General features: G+C 37.0%; 1 protein-coding gene across 1 annotated transcript in view; it reads left to right on the top strand.

Annotated features, from left to right (window-relative positions):
• Positions 1-23,278, top strand: part of VWC2L (von Willebrand factor C domain containing 2 like) — a 148,292-nt gene that overhangs the window by 22,676 nt on the left and 102,338 nt on the right. The window contains exon 3 of the mRNA XM_037042001.1: positions 3,234-3,363. Within this exon, the coding sequence (XP_036897896.1) occupies positions 3,234-3,363 (130 nt within the window). The remainder of the gene's footprint in view (positions 1-3,233; positions 3,364-23,278) is intronic.

The raw sequence follows: 23,278 nt of genomic DNA, 5'->3' as shown, positions 1-23,278 counted from the left end.
AATCTTAGGTTTTACAGGGACATTTTCAGATCTCATCTACAGTTTTCATATTGAAGAGCCTGATAAGAGGAAATCTGTAAACAACTCAATGCTTAAGATGTAAAGATTAATTCAAAGCACCAAACCTTTCAGCATTTTATGCTGTTTGGTGGAAAGGATTTTTAAACTCTGAACCTAATGTCAAAGTAGCACCCTGCCCACTCCTAGGAATCTTCTCAATGTTTAGGCAATGTGTTTTCACAAGTACAGGGAAGATGAGGGCAGTGAGGGAAGTCACATTGGGCAAGAAAACAATGGTGTTCAAACTGGTGAGCTTATGAAAGGGGATGGCAAGAGACAGAAGGGGTTGTAATGGGGGACCAATGGCTTAAATATGATGGACTGTAAACAGGGAAGGAGAGGGGCACATGGAGGCTTAAAATGAAAATAAATAGACTGAAAAAGAGACATTATTTGGGAAAAAAAGAATGATAAGAGGAAATAACATGTTTCAGACAAGAGATTGTAGGCCAGGAAGGGACATGGGAATGTGGCATATGGATAAAGCCAATGGCTGTGGTGACATTTTTATTTTTCTAATTTATGTTTCTGATTATTCAAAATCCCTTAAAAATAATAATAAACATATAAACAGACATACTTTTCCCAGGAAGGCTTGCAGCCTTAGTTCTTAGAGTATTTCTAGGCATTCCAGTACACACGCATCCAGCCTCCACTGACTTCGGTCAGGTGCTCCAGGGTCTTTCCTGGACCAGGATCTGTCACTGCTTTTCCCAGATATGTCCATGTGTCACTGCCAGGCTCCAAGGCTTGGAGAGGCCAGGCTCCTAGAACATGAGCCTCATGCAACCTAACTTCAGCCCTACTATAATTTTCTACCAACTCACATTAGCAGAAGGTCAAAAATCTCTGGCTCCACGATAATCCACGCACGTACTACCCTAGTTAGTGAAATCTCCTTCTTAGCAGGAAATATCTATCCTCTGTAAAGCAATTATTCAGTTGTTAATGGCTGCTCCTGAGGATTGTGTTTGTATGAAGAAGTGCACAAACCACTGAAAAGTAAAACATTCAGATGGGAGCTCACAGAATAGCAAGCAATGTTTGCTCTCATGGGGCAGGGCCATATCGCGGGTAGGCTACTGAGATCAGAATCCTGCCTCTGTCTGCCCTTGACTGCCTTCCCGTGGTGCCTGGGGAAGCCACCAGACCTCTCTCAGCCTATATCCTCAGCTGTGAGATGGAGAAATAACAAATCTTCCTTCAAACAGTGCAATTACCCAGTAGTTAATAATATTCAAAAACGTCGGAATTAGAATAGTATTCTTCATCACTCTGTGCTAGGGATCTAATTGCCCAGCAAGTCTTTCTCAAAGACCACAATTACTCTGAGGTCCACATTTTGCATGGGAACATTTAGGGGGGCCTTTGGGATTTTTAATGCCAGAATCGGCCCATTGGAATTGCCCAGATCAGATCCTGCTCCCCCCCCCCCTTTTCAGCAAGAAGGGAACCAGCCAGGAAAAACAGTCACAGCTGTGCAAGGGCAGGGTGTGGAAGCCATGATAACAACGGCTGATTTTTCTCTCATATTAGCAGGAAATGCAGGCCAAGTGCTAGCTATACTTTTAGAAGGCTGTGCAAAATGACTGCTTTGCTCTTAACCAAGGAAATGGGGACACCTCCGTGCAGTTCTTGGGGATGTACGACACCACAGTGGAACAGTACAGCAGCAAGAATTTCCATCTCTCACAAGGCTTCCTCATGAAACATTCCCTCTGTCAAATAATGGGCTGTGGTATCAAAGCTTTCCCTTCATGTACTGAGATTATTTAGGAGAGGAGTATTAGGAAAACCCCTGTGCTTGGCACAATACAATAAATTCTGAAATACTTAAGGCAACTCGCCACATGGTAAAGAGCTTAACTCTACAACAAACTCATTAGCCATGTTTAAAAAATAGCAATACTTTTTCCCACAGATTCTTTGGCTACTTCTTTTGTTCCTACCAAATTTGAAAGTAAAGTAATTCATTGAAAGCTAGATTACCATTCTACAAGCAGAAGCCAAATATAAAATTAAAAATAATTAGTTGAAAGAGCACTACCCTCACAGGGTACCTGAAGCCAGGAGCACTGATATTACCCAAATTTTCAGATTCACAAAGGAACAAGATCTAACAGTGGTTCTGGAGAGTAGCCACTAAGACAAAGGCAAAGAGCTTTCACCAACACAATCCGGAAGGGAGCAAGGCAGAATTTCGTGGAAACAAATGGCTTGATTAGCGAAGTATAGACCTGCATAACTTCCTAGACCTCCAAGTTGTCACTCCAGAATTCTAAACCTCTGTTTCATGGAAAAGGAGGGCTAGGACCTGTAATGAATGTAGAAGTTACAGACTGGCCACTGCTTGCAGTTATTTGGGGTGTAGGCAGTTTCTAAAAGGAAACAGAATCCCAATCTCACTCTTGGTAAGTACTTGGAAGACAAAAATTGCTTTCTATTTCCATTCTTTTTTCCTTTTCAATTATAATTTACATTCAATTTATCTTTTCCTTTAAATTATCTTTCAGTTCTATTTGCAGAGTCTTTGACTTTTAAAGAGTGACTTTTTAAGTCGCTGGATGTTCAATCATTCATAAAAGCAAGCCGGCAAGATGCAGGGTACTCCTGAAGTCTTTCAAGAGGCAGTACCTGGATGTTTAGATGCCAAATGCAATCTCCTCTAAAATTCACATTGAGAACATGCCATTTAAAGTCTAGGTTAGCTTGAAAAAGAAAGAGTTCCTACAAAGGGTAAGAATGTCCACTTACCATTTTCTTGTTTCTCAGTAATTTTCTTAGGAAGAAAAATGACGAATGGTACAAACATATTTCCTATGTTCCAGGCTCATTCCTCTTTACCAGAGGAAAGCAGAGCCATCAGCACATCTGGAAACCAACCCAGGAGGTGACATATTAGTTGTCCCAAAAAATTGGAAAGTAGGAACATAGACAGGGGAAGTCATATGCGAGGGCCCAGTTGCTCATGGCAACCTGAGCTGCACAGGGCAACCTACTGCAGCTTGAATGCCAAGGTTGCCTTCTGCTGGGGAGGAATGATCCTACACATGGTAAATGGAGTTCATACAGTAAAGCCAATATAAACACTAATGTTTTGTCTTCTGACAGCATATGAATGTGCAAGCATTGAGTTATAGGAGAAAAGGGGCTAATTTTAGATTTGTTCCTAGCCCTCTCCATGTGAATGGTGTCGCTGTGAGCCCAGCAATGAAGTTCACTGTGTTGTAGCAGACTGCGCAGTTCCTGAGTGTGTCAACCCAGTCTATGAACCAGAACAGTGTTGTCCTGTCTGCAAAAATGGTAAGACCATGTTGCATTAGCTTTCAAAGAGGGGTTAGTGCAAAATACAACTATTTCACCACTGCACACCATTCAGTACAAGGGCCTTCTCATAAGATCTGCCTGTGGTTTTTCAAAATGGGCATGGCCAATGGATACTGTTACCCCACCCAAAAGTGAAAATAAACCAGCAATGGGTGAATCATGGGGCTTTCCAATGGGGAACTAAATCTCTCATAAGTTCACTTTGTTTGATGCCTATTATTTATTGTTGAATTATAAGAAGTATATTGGGAAGAATAAGTACCATCGTTTCATACTGACTGAATTCCTCCTCTCTTGTGGGGGCTATGAGGCAGTTCACATCATTTCTAGTGCAAAACCCAGAATCAAGAGGATCAATGCCAGGAACTTTGCTATTGTCATAGATATGACTTTAGGTTGAAAGTTATCAAATAAATACAAAATTTAATTATTAATGCACTTGAGTTGAAGTAAGGAAGACTAGAAAGTTTGGGACTTTTATTCTAGATTCTTACAGTGGAATCTTGCTCTCATAATAATTTTGTTGTAGAGGGGAATTTGTTTTATAAGGTTATGGCTTTCTCTTGGCTCTCATGGAACAAAGAGGTGGAAATGACTACAGTATGCTAATCACCCAAAGTCAAGGTGAGGCTGCATCAAAGAAAATGGAATGCCACAAATCCAGAACAGCATATCAACAAAGTCAATGTTATACTCTTCCTATGGGTCATATACTACCAGGAAATGAGGCCCTGCTAGGTAATGCTCCACCAATGTCCCCTCTTTGCATTAATATCTGCTTGAGAAAGTGGTTCTAGCTCTTAATTGAGCTGAGGTCACTCTGATGCTAAATCCCTATACCCTTTTTTGAGGGAGCACTGCTCATCGTCATCTATGACATTCTTTTTTTTTGGGGGGGGCTAAATTTGGCATGATGTTAGTTCACATATTAATCTTTTACTTTGCAGAACTATCATTAGTGAAGAGAGGTATCAGGTTATTTAAAGAAAACTCAAAAGCAGCTTGGATTATTTTAATAATTTTACAGTTTGGTATTTTCCCAAAGGACTTATAATAAATCCTATAACACTTTTCCCAGCACAGTTTTTACTCTATCTGATTATATAAACCCATGGAGGTGAATATTAGTCTGCTCCCCTGGCTCCTCCTCTCTTTCTCCCCCCTCTCGCCCCACTGGCCTGGGCCATGCTGGCCATCGCTCTGACTCAGAACGGAGGCACAAATACCCTCCCAAAGTTCTACTCTAACTAATATAAGCAGAGAAGCAAAATTTAAGACTTTACATTTTTAAATGATTTTGAAGAAACTGGAAAAGATATAGGGAGAACCAGAGGATGATTTAGGGTTTGAAGAATAGGACCTATGAGGACAGACTGAAGGAGTTCGCATAATTTGTCCTGAAGAAGAGAAGGCTCAAGGGAAACCTAACTGTCATGAAGTATATGAATGGTTAGTCTAAAGTGGAAGGGGGGCCGTTATTTTTCATTTTCTCCAAGGACAGAAGGAAGAAAAAAATCAGCTGCCTAATCAATCTTTAAAATTAGGATTGACACATCTTTGACTGAAGACTGTTTTTTTTTCCCTAAAAGCCACTGTCTAAATAGGTCTTTGAGGATCTTCTCTTCCATAAGCGGCCCTGGTTGGCTTTGTTTCACATTTAGGGAAAACGAATTTATGTCACGGTTAAAAACTCTTGCCTGGGCATACTCAGGATACTCACAGATTTCAAGTGTTCAAAATCATATATTTATAATGGAGGCTTACACGTGCGCCCGCCACATCATTCTCGCTGCCCCACGCCAAAGCCTACAATATATCCACAGTTAATTTGTGTCACATGTTAAATCGACCACTACACGCTAGTCATGCTTAATTTGATATCTCCCAAGATTATCCTATTTCTCTCCATCATGTGCCACAGTAGGACTCTGTCTTCAAATGAATCCCTCTTTGTACAAAAACATACAATGAATGGGCTTCATTAGTCAATTAATGAGTGAATTAGTGACCCATTGGTATTCCTGAAGAACATACAGAGTCCAGCAGAAGTAATATCGGCTTGAGCGTGTCTGGTAGAGTAATAATATGATTGTAATAATTTACAGTTTTAACTTGAACATTTCACCTAAAATATCACATGGTGTTCTTATGATATAGTTATATTACAAAACTACATGCTTAATGTTGCCATTTAAAAAGCTGTTATTTGTGCTGGACCCTGTATGTTGATAGAACAAGATGTACTAGTAAAATTTTCCAAATTTCTTTTCATGAAGCAGTGCAAAATGACCACTTCTGTTCCCTTTTGCCCTTTCCAAGGAATTTTTTTTCTCTAAGAGACATGAACCTAAATGAAAATTAGGAGGAATACTAACTCTTATTGTATTATGACATTATTTTTTATTATTACATGCCAACAATTAGTCATTTGTGCTCAAAGGTAGGGTATAATCACTGTCAGAGAAAAACACATTAAGGACCGCTAGAGAATCCTTACAATCACTGGTGTTACCAGGACTTTTATTGAGACAACAGACTGAGCCCAAATCCTACTTGCCTCATTGGACGCCAAGCCCAGTGAGCAGAAACAGACGACCTGTGTATAGAAAAGGTGGGGGAACTGCACGTTTATCGCAAGACGTAACTAGAACAATTTCCTAAATTGCCAGCCCATGATAAGCCTGCCTCATTCTGGGTGACAAGATTAATTTGCCCATTATAATGTAAACTATTTTCAAAGTATGCTACTATATTCTTATATTTTAAAATAAGGTAGAAATCTACTCTGTGGATTCCAGGTAGAAGGACTAGATCCTAATTTGTAAACAGTCCTATAACATTTTCTGCATTTTAAAAATCTTCATAAATATTGAAAATTTTCAGTTCGCATAAATGCTGATTATCTTGGCTGCCAAATACTTTCCTTTTGCATACTAAGATTTTCTGCCTTCCTGAATTATAATTTACCAAGAGCAAGAGGCATTAAAGATATAAAGTTAAAGTTTAAAGCAATAGAATCTACCATGCCTAACATTAAATCTCAATATTCAACTAATATCAAAAGCTTTCTTCTCAAATTATTTAAGAGCAAACAAAGCAAAGAAGTATAATGACATGTGTAGTTTTCCACAGAAAAAAAGGTAGATTTTAAATGCAAATGTGATGATTATCTTTAGATGCAAGTTTTTTTAAAATATGAAGTATAAGGTAATATGCTTCCTAGCTAAACAAAGATAGCTCACCTTTATTATCCATAATATAATTTTAAGAATACATTTCGAGTCATATGCTTCTAAAATTTTTCTCTAAGTATGTTTTAAAAAAAAGAAAGGAATGAAAATTTTTAATTTCCTGGTTTCAATGATTACCTCAAGCAAGATTTTCAATGGTTATTGGCGAATATAGCCAAGCCATAAAATATACTCCATTAAACTTAAGTTAGTTTAGCACCAAATAAAGACTCTCAATTTAGTCTGAATAAAACAGATACAGTAAGGAAAGATGTGAATGGCTGGGCACACACAAACCAGGAGAAGCAAGAGGACAGTAATTATTTATTTGGGGAGAATTGGGAGGTTACTATAGGAATTTATTGTTTTTAAAAATGTTATTAAGCATTTGCTTCTCCCTCTTCTATGCATCTGCAAGAACCAGTAATTCAAATGCTTCCTGAATGATATGACATTTCCAGACTGTTTTTAGTAATACCACGATACTTTTCATGTGAATTAATGATTACTTTTTATGGGGTTCTGTTGTTATTATTATTGTTGTTGGTTTAATAACATAAGAAGATAGATTAGCACAGCAGCTGCTTGAAGAAAACATTCTACACTGGAGAGTCTCATAAATATTTCAAATATTTGGAAACTTATCGTACCTTCAACTAGTGAAATACATGATCATTAGGGTATCTAAATGACTAACTGCATTTTTTTTACATTTCATCAGCCAGTATGTCAGTGAGCTCTAGTCACTTCATGAAAAATTGGAATAGACAGGAAACACTGAGAAAAACCTCTATACACATGGAGTGAGGCATTTTCATATCCTTTCTAACTAAACTAAAGTTGTCATAAGCCCTGTTTAAATATTTAATTCCATATCCGTACTCCCTTCTAGTTTGGTAGGGAAACAAATAAAGCAGGAAACAGACTAGCCAAAAGGGCAAATGGGAAGGAGACCACCTAGGGGTGCGCGGTGCACAAACAAGAGTGAGAACGCGCACTTAGCAGCATCTCGTGCCTTCGGGAGGCTCTTGAAAGAAAATGTCTGACACATGTAATTGTTAATATTCACAACATGCAAATTGTTCCTTGAAATAAGAGAAAAAGAATTCCACACAGAGGAAGGAAATGAGCAAAGGGCATATAAAGAAAATTCATAAATACATGACAGTTGGCTTCACCGCACAAGGGATCAAAAAGATAGAAAGAGATAACAATATCGTATTGGTAATAATCTGAGATTGATGATACCTCAAATTAGCAAAAGCATTAAGGGCAGAGAATGTTTAAACAACTTTCAAGAAGGTTGTCTTTACCCCAATTTTCATGTAACAACGTCAGAAATTCCATCTCTTATGCTTTGTCCCACATCCATGTCCTAAATTTTCACTGCATTTTAAGAGTGAGATGATGAGAGAAAAAGAAATTTTCTTCATTGGGGTAATGAGATATATCCCATCCTTTGAAAAGATCTTACTGATCTTTTTTTATTGCTGTGTAAAATAAGCAAGGACAGTATAGTAAACTACTCATTATTGCATCCATAATATAATCAAGTATCCTATCTATAGTACATACACTTAAGTGATATATTTAACATATTTTATTGTTACCTGATATAATTTTAAATAAATATTAAATTTTTATGTACATAGGAAAATAACTAAATGGATACAGAATAGAAAATTAACAATGATTCGATGATTACTTATAGGAATAGAAATAAGTAAAAGGGAAGAGAGATAAGAGATAATCTCTTTAAAACATTAAATCTTTACAAATTACTGTTAATAAAAACAAGAGAAAAGTACACAACTGGGGAGTTCACAAACAAAATGCAAGTGTTTAAAAGACCAGAAACTGTAAGCCTCATTAATTAGATTAATTTTCATTTTTGAACACTTTTTTTGTTATTTTTATATGCGATGTAGAGGTTTTGAAGAGCGCACACCAAGTTTTTAACTGATCCAGTGAGCAGAAGAGTAATTAAAGAGTAGAAGTGAGCAGATGAAAGCAGAGAACTTTGACCTTTTATTTCATGGGCCTCTTTACTTCATGGATTTTCAATAAACTATTCTATTTTATAATTTAATAAGTTACATCAGTCCTTTAAAGAAAAGATAATTAGAATGTTATTTACACTCTTCCAGAGGAGAGACAGAACAATTTTCCATTTCTTTTTCTTTCCTGGAGTATACTATCGATGCAAACCACAGATTGTACACTAGGTAAAAGAGAGAAGAGGGCAACCTTATTTACGATTAGCAATGAAGAACCATTAAAATACTAACTCCCCAAACCAGACCCATCAGGGTGTGCATTTCACGGTGGGTATGCAATTCTTACATTACATCATGTATTACATTGCCAGTGGGTCTAGTGCGGCATCTTCAGTCACAGGAACATTTCTGCAACAACATACAGGATAATTTTACTAGAGTAAATATAGTCTCACATCATCTCAAATCAGGGTTTCATCCCAACTGAGTTTTGGTATAAAAGTTATGAAAAAATATTGCAGTGTCAGAAACTGTAGGAAAAGTTTGTATATTTGCTTTCACAAACAGAATATAGCAGGGGGTTAAAATAATTGTTTATCCTGACCAAGTGGAAGGTACAAAAATAGTTTCAAATTAGGAACTGTCTAAATGTAACTTATTCTATTACTAAATTGAACAGAAAGAGAATATTATTTCTACATATATATGAAGACACTAGGCAAAAACTGTTGACAAAATCTCTTCATCAAATAAGACTAAGTGAATAATTTTTATATAATAAAATACATCTCCCTCAGGACAAAAAGAGAGTATCATGTTAAGGTAAATTCTGATGCATTCTCAATAAAGTCACAAAGAAACCAGCATGCCCGTTATTTAAGATTTCAGACAGACAGTAGTAGATATAAACTAGCTAATGTAATTAGAAAAAAAGGATAGGAGGAAAAAGTGGAAAGGAGATAAAACTTATATAGTCATATGACAGGGTTTATACTTGAAAAACACTAGATAATAGCATAAAATGACTGAAAAGATAGGGTACAAATGAATGTACAGATCTTATTTATATATATGTGTGTATATTTAATTAAAATAAAATCATGACATCGATACATGGTACAGAGATATTAACAGAATATAATAGAAAGTTCACAGACAGACCTGACAACAGGGAAATTTGGTACATCACAGAAAAAATAGTACTTTAAATCAATGTCAGAAAAACAATTTGTATAAGACAAACAGGAAAAATTGTCTGAAAAATATTTTAAATTTCCTACCTTATCTCACACTTCATTAAAAAAAATCAATTAAAGACAGATTTAAATATAAACTACTTTCTAAAACAGTACAAGAAGATGCCCCAGATAATTTGCTTTTGTATATCTTAAAGTAGATAGATTTTTTAGCATAATCAATAAACTATATTAAAAAGCATGTAAGAATAAATACGTACTTTTTTATAAAGAAATTCCAGGTGTTTTTGTTTCCCACCTCATATGTGGGAAACAAAAATTCCGATTTAATATCATTAGACTGGACAATAGAATAAATTATAAAGGGGTCATACTTTCTTTGTGTTTAGCTTACAGGATGTTGTTACAGACAGAGTAAGCACTTTAAAACCAACTGGCTTAGATCGAGTACATTCTAAGAATCTCAATTTCATAATGGCTAAGAATTGTTCAAGTTGCCTTTAGTGTGATATTTGCCTCCCCTTATTACTACTCCAGGGCATGGTAGTCAAGTATCTGGTAAAATCATCTAGTCTCCTTGTTTCTTTAATGCCACATTTGTAATGGTTAATTATCCTAAAGCCTAGTATTATAATAATTTCCATTCAGATACCATAAAAAGTTATGTACATGCTAAAAAATCACCAACACATAAGAGAGCCTTTGGAAAAGTTCCCATCTGTATCAGTCTGCTTGGGCTGCCATAACAAAATACCACTGACTGAGTGGTTTAAACAACACTCATTTTCTCACATTTCTAGAGGCTGGAAGTCCAAGATGGAGGTGCTGGTAGATTCAGTTTCTGGCAAAGAGCACTCTTGCTGGCTTGTTGATTGCCACATTCTTGCTGTGTCCTCACGTGACCTTTTCTCTGTGAGTGTATGGAGTCTCTGGTGTCTCTTCCTCTTCTTTTAAAGTATATTTTATTTACTTAAAATAGTATATCCTATTACAGTTCCAATTTTTCTCTCTCCTTTATCCCCCTACTTCCTGTACTTCCCCACCCTCCAGCATTTTTACCCCCGTAGTTCACGTCCATGGGTCGTACATATAAGTTCTTTGGATTCTCCATTTCCTATATTGTTCTTAACCTCCCCCTGTCTGTTTTGTGCCCACCTATTACACTTCTCATTCCCTGTACATTTTCCCCCATTCTCCCCCTCCTACTCCCCACTGACAAACCCTCCCTGTGATCTTCATTTCTGTGATTCTGTTTCTGTTCCAGTAGTTTGCTTAGTTTTTGTTTTTATTTTTTAGGTTCAGTTGTTGATCGTTGTGTTTGTTGTCATTTTACTGTTTATAGGTTTTGATCTTCTATTTCTTAGAAAAGTCCTTTTAACATTTCATGTAATAAGGGCTTTATGATGATTAACTCCTTTAGCTTGACCTTATCTGTGAAGCACTTTATCTGCCCTTCCATTCTAAATGACGGGCTAGAGTAATCTTGGATGTACGTCTTGCCTTCCATTATGTTGAATACTTCTTTCCAGCCCTTTCTTGCCTGTAAAGTTTCTTTTGAGAAATCAACTGATAATCTTATGGGAACTCCTTTGTAGGTAACTCTCATCCTCTTGCTGCTTTTAAGATTGGCTCCTTATCTTTAATCTTGGGTAACTTAATTATGATGTGTCTTGGTGTGTTCCTCCTTGGGTCCAATTTCTTTGGGACTCTCTGGGCTTCCTGGATGTCTGTTTCCTTAGCCAGATTGGGGAAGTTTTCTTCATTATTTGTTCAAATAAGTTTTCAATTTCTTGCTCTTCTTCTCATTCTGGCACCCCTATGATTCGGATGTTGGAGCATTTGAAGTTGTCCCAGAGGTTCTTAAGCCTCTCGTCATTTTTTTTTTTTTTTGCATTCTTGCTTCTTCATTCTGTTTTGGTTGAATGTTTATTCTTCCTTTTGTCCAAAATCTTTGATTTGAGTTCCATTTCCTCCCCTTCACTGTTTGTTCCCTGCATATTTTTCTTTATTTCACTTTATATAGCCTTCACTTCTTCATTCATTTGCCACTGAGCTCAATCAATTCTGTGAGCATTCTGATTACCAGTGTTTTGAACTCTGCATCCGATAGTTTATCTACCTTCTCATCACTTAGTTTGTTTTCTGGAGTTTTGAGCTGTTCTTTCATTTGGGCCATATTTCTTTCTCTCGGTGTACCTGTTATGTGGTAAGGGGTGGATTGAACTGGCTAGACTTTAAAAACAGACAAAAATCCCCACATAGCAAAACAATATTAAACACCATTGTAAAAAAATTCAAAACTGAGTGAAAAATTCATTTTATATCCCAAAGGTTTAATCTCTCATGTCTATACAGAGCTCTTAGAAATTTAGAAAGAAATTGACCAACAAGTCTATTTGTTATTGTTGTTCAATTACAGTTGTCCCCATTTCCCCCATTACTCTCTCTTCAAAAGTCTTTACAAAAGAAATAAAACAAAAAGTCCCCCAAACCTGTAAAAACTTGCTCAAAGGAGAGCAACAGAGGAAAAATTGAGATAACTGTAATTGAACAACAATAAAATAAATAAATAAAAATAAAAATTGATACCAGTTTTTACTTACAGATTGGGAAAATTAATAAAATTTAATAAAACAGGCAATCTTTCATATTGCTGGTGCATGTATAAATTGGTAAAACCCCTCCTGGAAGAAATTTGACAATATATGCAAATTCAAAGTGTATGTACCTTTTACCTCAACAATAGCACTTCTATTTAGAGATGTGTGCTATGACAAGTGAGCAATGTTACTCATTTTGTATGTTGTCCTTCTGATTTTCTGATCAATGAAACATGATCAGAGAATTTATATAAATAACTATAGATTTAGAATTTGACATGTGCTATTAGTTGATAGGAAGAACTAATTAATTTTTTTAAATAACCAGTGAAACATTTTATTGCATTAACTGTCATTTACCTTTTATTTCTTTATCTCATATTACATTTGTAAACTTTAATTGCACATTGCTCAAAATTATGTAACAGAAATCTACTTCACATCAACAGATAGTTGGCCACTTTTTAAAAATTATTTTTCTGTTCTCACCCAGGACATTTTATTGATGCTTAGAGAGCGAGCGAGAGAGAGAGAGAGAGAGAGAGAGAGAGAAACGCTGGTGTGAGAGACAGAGACATTGGTTAGTTGCCTCCAGAGTTTGCAACCTAGGTATGTGTCCTGACGGGGAATCGAACCTGAAACCCTCCAGTGTGCAGGATGATGCTCCAACCGAGTCATACTGGCCAGGGCAGTTTGCTACTTTATAAAGAAAAATAAATAAATATTAGTGTTTGGTGGATATATGTATACCATTTAAAAGTTATAAAATTTACTAAGACCTATTTTTATTTTTTTTTATTTTTTTTATTTTTTTAAAATATATTTTATTGATTATACCATTACGGTTGTTCTATTCCCCCCCTTCAATCCCCTCCACCCACACCCTCCCTCCCCCACCATTCTCCCCCCCTTAGTTTATAACCACGTGTCTCAAGTTCTTTGGATTCTATATTTCTCCCACTATTCTCGCCCTCCCCCCTATCTATTTTCTGCCTACCATCTATGCTATTTTCTGTGCCTTCTCCCCTCTTCTCCCCCTCCCACCCCCCTGTTTCTAACCCTCCATGTGTTCTTCATTTCTATGGTTCCACTTCTGATCTAGCTGTCTTCTTGGTTTGCTTTTGTTTTAGGTGTGGTTGTTAATAACTGTGTGTTTGCTGTCCTTTCACTGTTAATATTTTTCATCTTCTTTTTCTTATATAAGTCCCTGTAGCATTTCATATAATAAGGGCTTGGTGATGATGAACTCCTTGAACTTGACCTTATCTGAGAAGCACTTTATCTGTCCTTCCATTCTAAATGAAAGTTTTGCTGGATAAAGCAATCTTGGCTGTAGGTCTTTGGATTTCATGACTTGGAATACTTCTTTCCAGCCCCTTCTTGCCTGGAAGGTCTCTTTTGAGAAATCCGCTGACAGTCTGATGGGTACTCCTTTGTAGGTGACTGTCCCCTTATACCTATTTTTAAATATTAAATAAGACGTATAAGATTTTCAAATGTGAAAACTCAAATTTGTTAGGTTTGTTAAATTTGTGAAAACTCAAATTTGCTATTTATCTAGTGATAAATTACATTGAAATCCTATCAAATTTTCAAAAGTGATACAACTTTTTTGTAAGTTGACAAAAATTGGAAAATTTAAGTGCATGAATGGAAAGGAATACACTGGATAAGACTGAGAAATTCAGTCTACCAGATATGTAAAAATATATAAAGATGTAGTAATCTAGTATGATACTGAAATAAAAATAATTAGATTTATAGAATTACAAAGCACCAAACTATTACAATACAAACTATTACAATACAAACTATTTGTACTGTAGTCTAATATACAAAGTGACATCCAAGTATCTGATGACAGAAAGTATTATTCTAAAAATACATTTTAAAGGTTAATCATTTTAAAAGTGAAATTACATTTCTGCCTTATCCATTGTATAACAATTAATTTTAGTTGAATTAAAAATCAAAATCTAAAAATTGAAATCACAAAGAAATCTTTTAAATAATGCAAACATCAATTTATTCTCAGAATAAGGATGGCCTTCCTAAACATAAAAGTCAATAAAGACTTTATGAAAGGAAAAATTAAAATGAAAATTAGGTAGCGCGATTTTATCCATAAATTTCCTCATAAATTACAAGAAGTCAATGTCTATTTTGGAAAGGTAAGATACAGCTGGCAATCTCAGGCACTATGGGTGAAAATATAAACTGATATATTCTCTCTGAAGTGCCATTAAAGTACACAGACCTGTGATCCAACAATGTCACTTCCAGAAGTTGATTTTTACAAAAAATTAGGTAAATATATAAATATGTGTGCAGACAGTTGTTTACATAGCAAAAACTTAGAAAATCTAATACCTAAATATTCAACAATAAGGTGTTTTTTAAGAAAAACTATAGAATATCTACATGAACTGACTACTAAGAAAACATGACAAGTAATATTATAGAAAAAAATTAAGAACATCCTCAAAAAATAATACGTTTTCAGAGTATATTATTAAAATAAATTAGTAGTGCTGCAGAAAGTGTGGCTCAGTTGGTTGGGTATCATTGGGCACCAAACCAAAAGGTCACCCAACTCATTTGGTTGGGCACAAAATGAAAAGGTTGCCAGTTCAATTCCCAGTCAGGACACTTGCCTGAGTTGTGGGTTTGGTCCCACGTGATATGGAAGGCAACTGACTGATCTTTTGCATCGATGTTTTGCCCCTCTCCTTCCCCCTCCTGTCCCCTCTCTCTAAAATCAAAAATTAGTTAATTAATTGCATTTTAAAAACTGATTTAAAAAATAAATAAGTAAAAACAAAATAAACTAGTAGGTCAGAAGGCAATATATATGATGTGATTTTTGTAAAAAAGGATATATATCTTATGTATAGAGAACAACAGGAAGAAGATATTTTAAAATGTTAATGGTACTTCACTCTTTTACTTTCTTCCCTTTGCTAGCTCATATTTTCTAAATTTCCTACAACAGCCATGTACTACTAGCCTTGTGATTTAAAAGAGAAAATAGAAAAATTCATTTAAAAGATTATGTAAAATTTTCTATTTTATAATTTAATAACCAAATCATCAAGGATGTGTTACTTATTAGAAATTGCATTATAATTCCTTGTTACAATTTATACTCTATAAATTAATTAACCTACTAATAATTCTACCACTTGACTTTTAGCTCCTTAACTTGAGGTTTTTTAATAAAACCTTTGGACAACCCTCATTGCCCATTTTATGTGCCTATTAAGACAATTGCTAAAATATTCAGTTAAGTAAATCCATTTATATTTTCATGAAGCTACTGTGCAAAATCAGGCTTTGAAGTCTGAATATTGGGTGCAAGTCTCCCACCTTAATTTGATGTTTTCTCACCTCCTCAAAGGTAGACAATTAGTAACAAGTGAAACAGACACTGCAAACAAATACACTGAAGAGGAAAGCATTTCTGGCAACCGCACACATTCATTTGCCACACAGACCCTGAAAATAGTTCACGATGAAAGCACATCCTAGGAAAGACAGTTTCAAAGTCTGCGTTTCATTGACTCCATAACCAAAGGTCAGAATTATCATATCTGTATAAAGTAGATATCAAAACAGAGTAATTATAGATAGCTATTTTAATGAGCCACAAACAATAATTTCCTCTTGCTTTCATAGAGGTTCCTTCAAAGTATGAAAGAAAATATTGATATTTATGGTGTCTTAAACCATCAGGATTCCCTCTTCATTCATCAGCAAATTAGATTTCAAAAACATTATTGTACCATGTTGACACAGTGAAAATTAATGCCATATTCATTTCCTGCTAATTACATCTGTTTTCTAAGTACCGGGACTACCTGGTCCTTCAGAAAATGAAAGAAGGCCAGCACATGCAAATGCATGAGCTTTTTCTGTTTCCTCTTTCACGTGTAGGAAAAGCTTAGGGACTCTATTTCCCCTTCAGAAACGTTCGGAATGTCGAGTCCAGTCCTCCCACAAAGCACACACTTACCCCTCTGGGAACAATGTGTGGGGAACTTGCACTTGGCCCTTCAAGTGCCCTGTAGTGCTTTAATGTTCAGCGTGTCACCCCCACAGGGCGCCTGAGAGGCCAGAGGAGCAGTAACAGGCACACACGTACTGTCTTTTCCTAAATGTTCATATAGCCTCAAAGCAACCTGGCTTAGAACTAGGAGTTTAGCAAAATATTGAGCACACCTCCCAGAACTGGCCATGCCTTTCTATGCTTCTCTGTTACTCTTGAGCCTCTCTTCGGTTGTGTTTCTATAGAATATCGCTGACTTTCAGAACTGTACTCAGTAATCTCCCATAAAACAGCTCCGTAAACTGCAGATGGCAGGAGCAGGGCGGTTGGTGTCATGAGCACGTCCTTTGGGAGCTGGATTCGATTCTAGGAGTAACTAAATGGGGTGAGGGCTGACTGGGAAGCCAAGGCGTTCAGCCTGGCCAAATTTGCGAACTCCGAGGTATAATCTCATCTCTCTGAGAGAGGCTGAAGTCTTGGCCACGGGGAAGCCACAGAAGTGCCGAGCCACCAGTCTGTAATGACCCCCGAGCCCTTACCCACCTGCTCAGACAACTGTGTGAACTCTCAGAGGCACTCAAACATGAATGGGTCACTGCTAACAATGAAGGCACAGATTAAGTCTCAGGGTCTCGCGTCATCAAATCTTGTTTCTGATGCAGACACGAGGAAGTTGTCCTCTCTTCACCTCACATCAGCCTTACCATGGAGAACTGCAGGCTTTTCAGAAACAGAGGTCCACAGCAGGCTGTGTCCCACCCCCTCACCTTCCACCCCCACTAGTTCAGGTCCACCTTGTGTGGCCAGATAAGACAGAACCTCTTGGTCCTATACCTCCCACACCACTGGTAAGAAAGCACCCAGAGCTCTGAGTGTTCCTGAAAACATCCTAACACCTCCTCAGCCAACAGCCACAGCTTCACCCTCGCTGTTGGACTTGAGACACTTAGGACTGATTTTTCCCTGCTTATCTCAGACCTACCAGGAGCCTAGGAACTCAGACCCTGGACTCTGATCCCCATATGGCCCTCTGAACCATGAGGTAACACCCCAAACTGCCACTTTGCATTCCTATTTTCTGTTTTCTCATTCTCCATCACACCCAAGACCACCTGAATAACAAATCTTACACATTTAGTTGCTCATCTCTCCTCTGCACAAACGCATAAGCCCCATACAGGCAAGGATTTTTGTCTTGTTTTGTTCACTGTTTTATCCCCACAACCTATAATGCATTGTAGGTGTAAAGATACACTGTTGAATAAATGAATGAATTAACAAACATCCATAATGTTCCTTTGGAAGAGAAAAAGTTAAGAAATTTGATTCTTTGAGTTATGTCAAATTCTCTCTTGAAAAGTCCTGTTCTTCTATTTCACAGAGAAGATCTATCATGTGGAGAGTCTAGGGTGCATTGTGCAGTGGGAAGAGGATGCTTATTAGATTTCATTCTGAACTTTAGTTTGCCACTGAGATTAATGGTACCTATGCCGATGGAAGCTGTATCGAGGTGATTTAGAAGAGATGGGCCGATTGCCAGGGGTAACCGAGTCCAGCGGGATGTTTTACTGCCTCGTAATCTCGCCATGGACTCTTAAAACTTCAGTTTCTCAAGAACTGATTTAACTATGTAATGTAATGAGTCACTTTAGTGCAAAGTTAAAGTCACATTTTACCAAGCATTATCCTTAATGATATATTTTGTCCGAAAATGGGGATTGGACTTTTCAGATTTAAAGAAGCCTCGAACATTGACTGAATATGTGATCTGTCAGGTTTTGGTGATGTCAACTGAACTTAGTCTGAAGACATGAAACAAATTCAGAACATGAGACTTGGTCATGGGGCAAAGGGAGAAAAAACTGATTGCATTGGGATAATGTTTAATTCTAGAAATCAAATGATGCCACTGGGAAGGAAATCAGAAATATGGCATACAACAGGGGCGAAGGAAACTTGCTCAGCCATATTTTTGCCTGCACACAGTGACGGGGGAACTCTCCGAGGATCACCGTGGTGGAGGCAGCAGGCTCTCGCAGTCACACCTCTGATATTTAGTGGGGCTCTGAGCTGCCTCAGATCAATCCATCAGGAATGTTAAACCACCTTCGGAACATTTTTATGGCTGGATACCCCTCTACTGAGAAAAGGGAAATGAGAAGTTCCTGCGTACACACTTATTTTGCTTCCACGAGCTTCCGTGTGTACAAAGGGACGGCATGGAGCAGCTATAAATGCCGCTGCTTGTCAGGGTGCATAGCACGGAGTCCTCCCTTCCTCTCATCCTCACTTTTATGTGTTCCGCAGAAGGGCCCATAAAGCAACACACCTGCTTTCCGCAGGGCTAAGCCCAGTTGGTTCCCCGCATCGTTAGATAACAAAATACTCAGCAGTGTTGTATCCAAGTCTTTTCATAGAGGAACAACACATACAGCACTAGCGGCTGATGTCATGTGTTTACGGTGTGGGGTTCGCGGTGTGCGCATCCTTAGTCCGGCCGGCTTTGATTTGATCATTTCTTTAGTGAAAGAAGTCAGGCAAGAGAAAGACAAATAGCATAGAGTTTCCCTTATGGAATCTAAAAGCAAAACAAAACAAACAAAGTAAAAACAGACAGAAAACAGAGACCAAAGGGATGGTTACCAGAGGGAGCGGGAGAGGGAGTAAATTAAAAGGGGAAGGGGAGTGGAGGCAACAATATTGTGATGTTTACGTGGTGCCGGATGATGACTAGAATTGGTGGGGTGAGCACACTGCAAGGTATAAAAATGTTGAATCACTCTATTGTGCACCTGAAACTAATCAATACAAGACTGTATACCAGCTATACTGAAATAAAAATAAATTTAAAGGGAGAATGGAGACCATGGCCAAGAAAAGCAATATAGGAGGAAAGCTGCAGGGCCGAGGAGAGCATGGGAGCCTTTCAAGCCAGAATTCCTGCAGGTTGATGGTAAAAAAAAAAAAAAAATTCTTCACTGGATTCTGTTTTAACCCCCAACAAAGGCAACAGCCCAGTCCCCGAGCTGAGAGAAGTAATCAGCCTTCTCTGCCACACCCTCTGAGGTACACTAACAACCTTTCATCTCAGCAAAAGCAGTGCTCCTTCTAGCCTGCCAATATACATGTCCACATGCACACGTTTGTACAGATTTGCATGCTCACGGTGACTTTCAAGTCTAAATGTTCACAAATGATGACACCAAAAATTTGAGAACAGTGCCTAGTACATGAGGTATTACATGACGCCAGTGAAGTTACGTGTTTTGTGGGGGCTTATCAGACAACTAGGTCATCAAATATAGGCCCAATTAGTTTAGATGAGGGGAAGAGTAAACCCAGGCTAAAGGGAGACAGTAGGAAGGTCCTGGACCACAGAAAGAGAGAACACCTGGAACAGGTAACGGTAGGATGAGTAAGGGAACAATGAATGCTGGGAGACTGAAATGGAAAGGGATTTCTGCTGACTGATGGCACATATTCTGAGAGAAATAGTTTCCTTCTTATATTTTCCAAACAACTGGTCTATTAATGGTAATCAAACTACTAAGAATAACACTAGGTTTCATTTATTAAGCCCTCATATGTTCTATGTGCTTTGAAGATATTAATATATTTAATCTTCACAATATTCCTGTAAAGAGGAAACAATAATTGACAGTTTTCAGGGGAAGAAACTGAGATTAAAGTTAATGAATCACCCTCAGATACACAGTTGGGATTTGAACCCTGCTCTCCCAAACACCAATTCCAGTAGTGTTTAACCAGTAGCTTTCCATGTTGCCCCATGCCAGCAACATCCTCATCATCGGGGAACTAGTTAGAAATGCAGAATTTGGAACCCATCCCGAATAACAAAATTAGAAATTCTGGGATTGGGACCTGGTATTCTGTGTCTTAACGAGCGTTTCAGGAGATTCAGATGCTCAAAGTGGGAGAACCCTGTGTGCCGCTCTCAGGTGTCTGTGAGGGAGAGTGTTCTCTTTCAAATGAAAGATAAGTGTGTGTGTTGTGGGGTGGATAGTAAAAGCTAAAATGATCACCAGTCAAAGGCATCTGAGATCATGTTATACCAGGATAAGAAGTAAGCCAAGGCCAGAAGGAAGTGTTGAACTACAAAACGCCCTTGTGTTAGAGCAGACCCCTTAGGTAGGCTTTCTAGGAGGGGCAAATTCCAGTGGGGACAAGGCACGTCCCCAGGGCTTAGAAGCAGCAATACAGGTGGGTGCTGCCAGGCAGATGATACTCCAGTTAAGCTGTCAAATGGTTACACCTACAGATATTTCCTAAGACCAAAGCCATGATCTCTGAAGGCTAATTTCAACTGATTTCTAAGGGCAGCGAAAGTCACTTGAGAAGGTATAATGGTATAAGGAAAAGCAATATGAGATGAACATAATTATTACCGATCCATCTGTCATATTCCTGTTTACTGCTCTACTATGAAGAAGTGATAGTCTCAAGTGAATTATTCTCTGTGGACTTAAGTTATGGCAACTGTTAACATTCTCTAAGTCATAATTATAGTTAGGAATACTTAATTTTTTAAACAGTTATATTGAGGTCTTATTGATGCAAAATTGGCTCTACATTTTTAAAGTGTACAATTTGATGTTTTGACATGTGTACCTGTAAAACCATTACTATAGTTAAGAAATTGCTCCTAATCTATCATTTTCAAGACTTTTTTTCTGTCCCTTTGTCATTCTTCCCTCTGCTCTTCCTGCATCCACCCCATCGCAGGCAAACTTTGTTCTGCCTTCTGCAATTCTACCTAACTTTGCATTTCTGAGATCTTTGTATAAATTATGGAATGATCTTTAGATCATTATATAAATGATCTTAGATCTTTATATGCATGGAATTATTCAGCATGTGCTTTCTTTTGTTTCTCTTCTTTCAGCACGATTATTTTAAAATTCATCCATGTTGTAGCATGTAGCAAGAGTTCATTGCTTTGTTACTGCTGAATAGTACTCCCTGGACAGTATAATTCATCCATTCACTGGTTGATGAGCGTCTGAGTTGCCTCCAGTTCTGACTATCGTAAATAAAGTTACTTTAAACATTCTTGCCTAGTCTTTGTGTGGGTATATGCTTTATTTTCTTGTGCAAATGCCTGGAAGTAGAATACTAGCTCATATGGCGGGTGTGTTCTAGATCAGATAGTAGGTGTATATCATTATTTTTTAATGCCAACAATGTGCAAGTGGCTGTATTATTTCAAATTCTCAAAAAATGCCTGCTAGTGGCAGTTCTTCTGTAGCCTCACCAGTTTGTTGGATCACCAGCCCTGTTTAATTTTAGCTGCTGGATCACCAGCCCTGTTTAATTTTAGCTGCTGGATCACCAGCCCTGTTTAATTTTAGCTGCTCTAATAGGAGTGTATAATTATTTTATTGTGGTGTTAAATTACATTTTTCTAATGAATGCTAATGTTGAGTATCATTCCATATGCTAATTTTCCATCTGTATATCTTCTTTAGAAAAATGTCTATTCAAATCATTTGCCCATTTTTTTCATGGGATGTTTGTTTTAGCGTCATTAAACTTTGGAGAGAGTTCTTTATAAGAAATATACTTTGCAAACATTTTCTCCAAGTCTGACTATCTTTTCAACTTCTTAAAATGTCATTTGAAGAACAAAAGTTTTTAATTATGATGAAATTCAATTTATTAATGTTTTCTTTTATGAATCATGTGTTGGTATTAAAACTAAGGAATCTCAGCCCAACCTAAGGTCAAAATGATTTTTCCTCTCTTTTCTTTTAGAGGTGATTTTCTTAAATTTAGATTTTACATTTATGTTGGTTGTTTATTTTGAGCTATTTTGTGAATATGATGCAGGAAATTCACTGAAGGTTTTAGCACTGTTTGTTGAATAGACTGTTCTTTCTCCACTGAATTGTATTTGTACCTTTGATAAAAACCAGTCATCCATATATATGCCTATATATTTTTTCATTTATTTATGAACTATCCATTCTGTTCCACTGAAGTGTTTTTGGCTATTCTACATCCTTTGCACATCTGTCTGATTTTTGGAATCCATCTATAAGATTCTAAACCAAAAAAAAGTTTATTTTCACAGGCATCAAATTGAATATATTCATCAATTTGAGGTGAACTGACACCTCAGCAATATTGTCTTCCAGGTCATGAACATGGTGTGTCTCTCTGTTCTCCAACTTCTTTCAGCACTGTTTTGTAGTGTTCAGTGTACAGACCTATCACATCTGCAATAAACTATGCTTTATTTCAGAGTATTTTATTTTTTCATGCTATTTTAGTTTAGTATGTGTTTTTGAAATTCTGTTTGCTGCTAGCATGTAGAAATAAAATTAATATTTATATAATGATCTTGGATCCTGAAACATTGCTACACTCAATTAGTAGATCTAGTTGCTTTGTATTTTAGATTCCATTTGACTTTCTACATAGATGGTCATGTTACCTGTGAATAAAGGTAGTTCTATTTCTTCCTCAGCAGTTTGGATGCCTATTAGTTTTTTTTTTAATGCACTTGCCAGAACATTGCACATAGGGTTGACTAGAAGTACTGAAACCACAGATTCTTGTGTTATTCAGATATGGAAAGAAAATAATTTAGTTTTTTCCAACTATATAGGATTTTCCTGTAGGTTTTTGCATAGATGCCCATATCAAGGTGAGAAAGAGCCCTTCTATTATTATTCTGCAAAGCTATTTTATCAGGAATGCATGTTAGGTTCTTTACAAAGGCTTTTCAGTATCAGTGGAGATGATCATGTGATTTTTTCTTTTACAGTTTTTTAATATATGATTTACATTGATTGATTTTCAA

The sequence above is a fragment of the Sturnira hondurensis genome, unplaced genomic scaffold, assembly GCF_014824575.4.
Source record: "Sturnira hondurensis isolate 20B ecotype Veracruz unplaced genomic scaffold, ASM1482457v3 Scaffold0003681, whole genome shotgun sequence".
Classification (NCBI taxonomy): domain Eukaryota; kingdom Metazoa; phylum Chordata; class Mammalia; order Chiroptera; family Phyllostomidae; genus Sturnira; species Sturnira hondurensis.
This window is presented reverse-complemented; position numbering and strand designations above follow the sequence as displayed.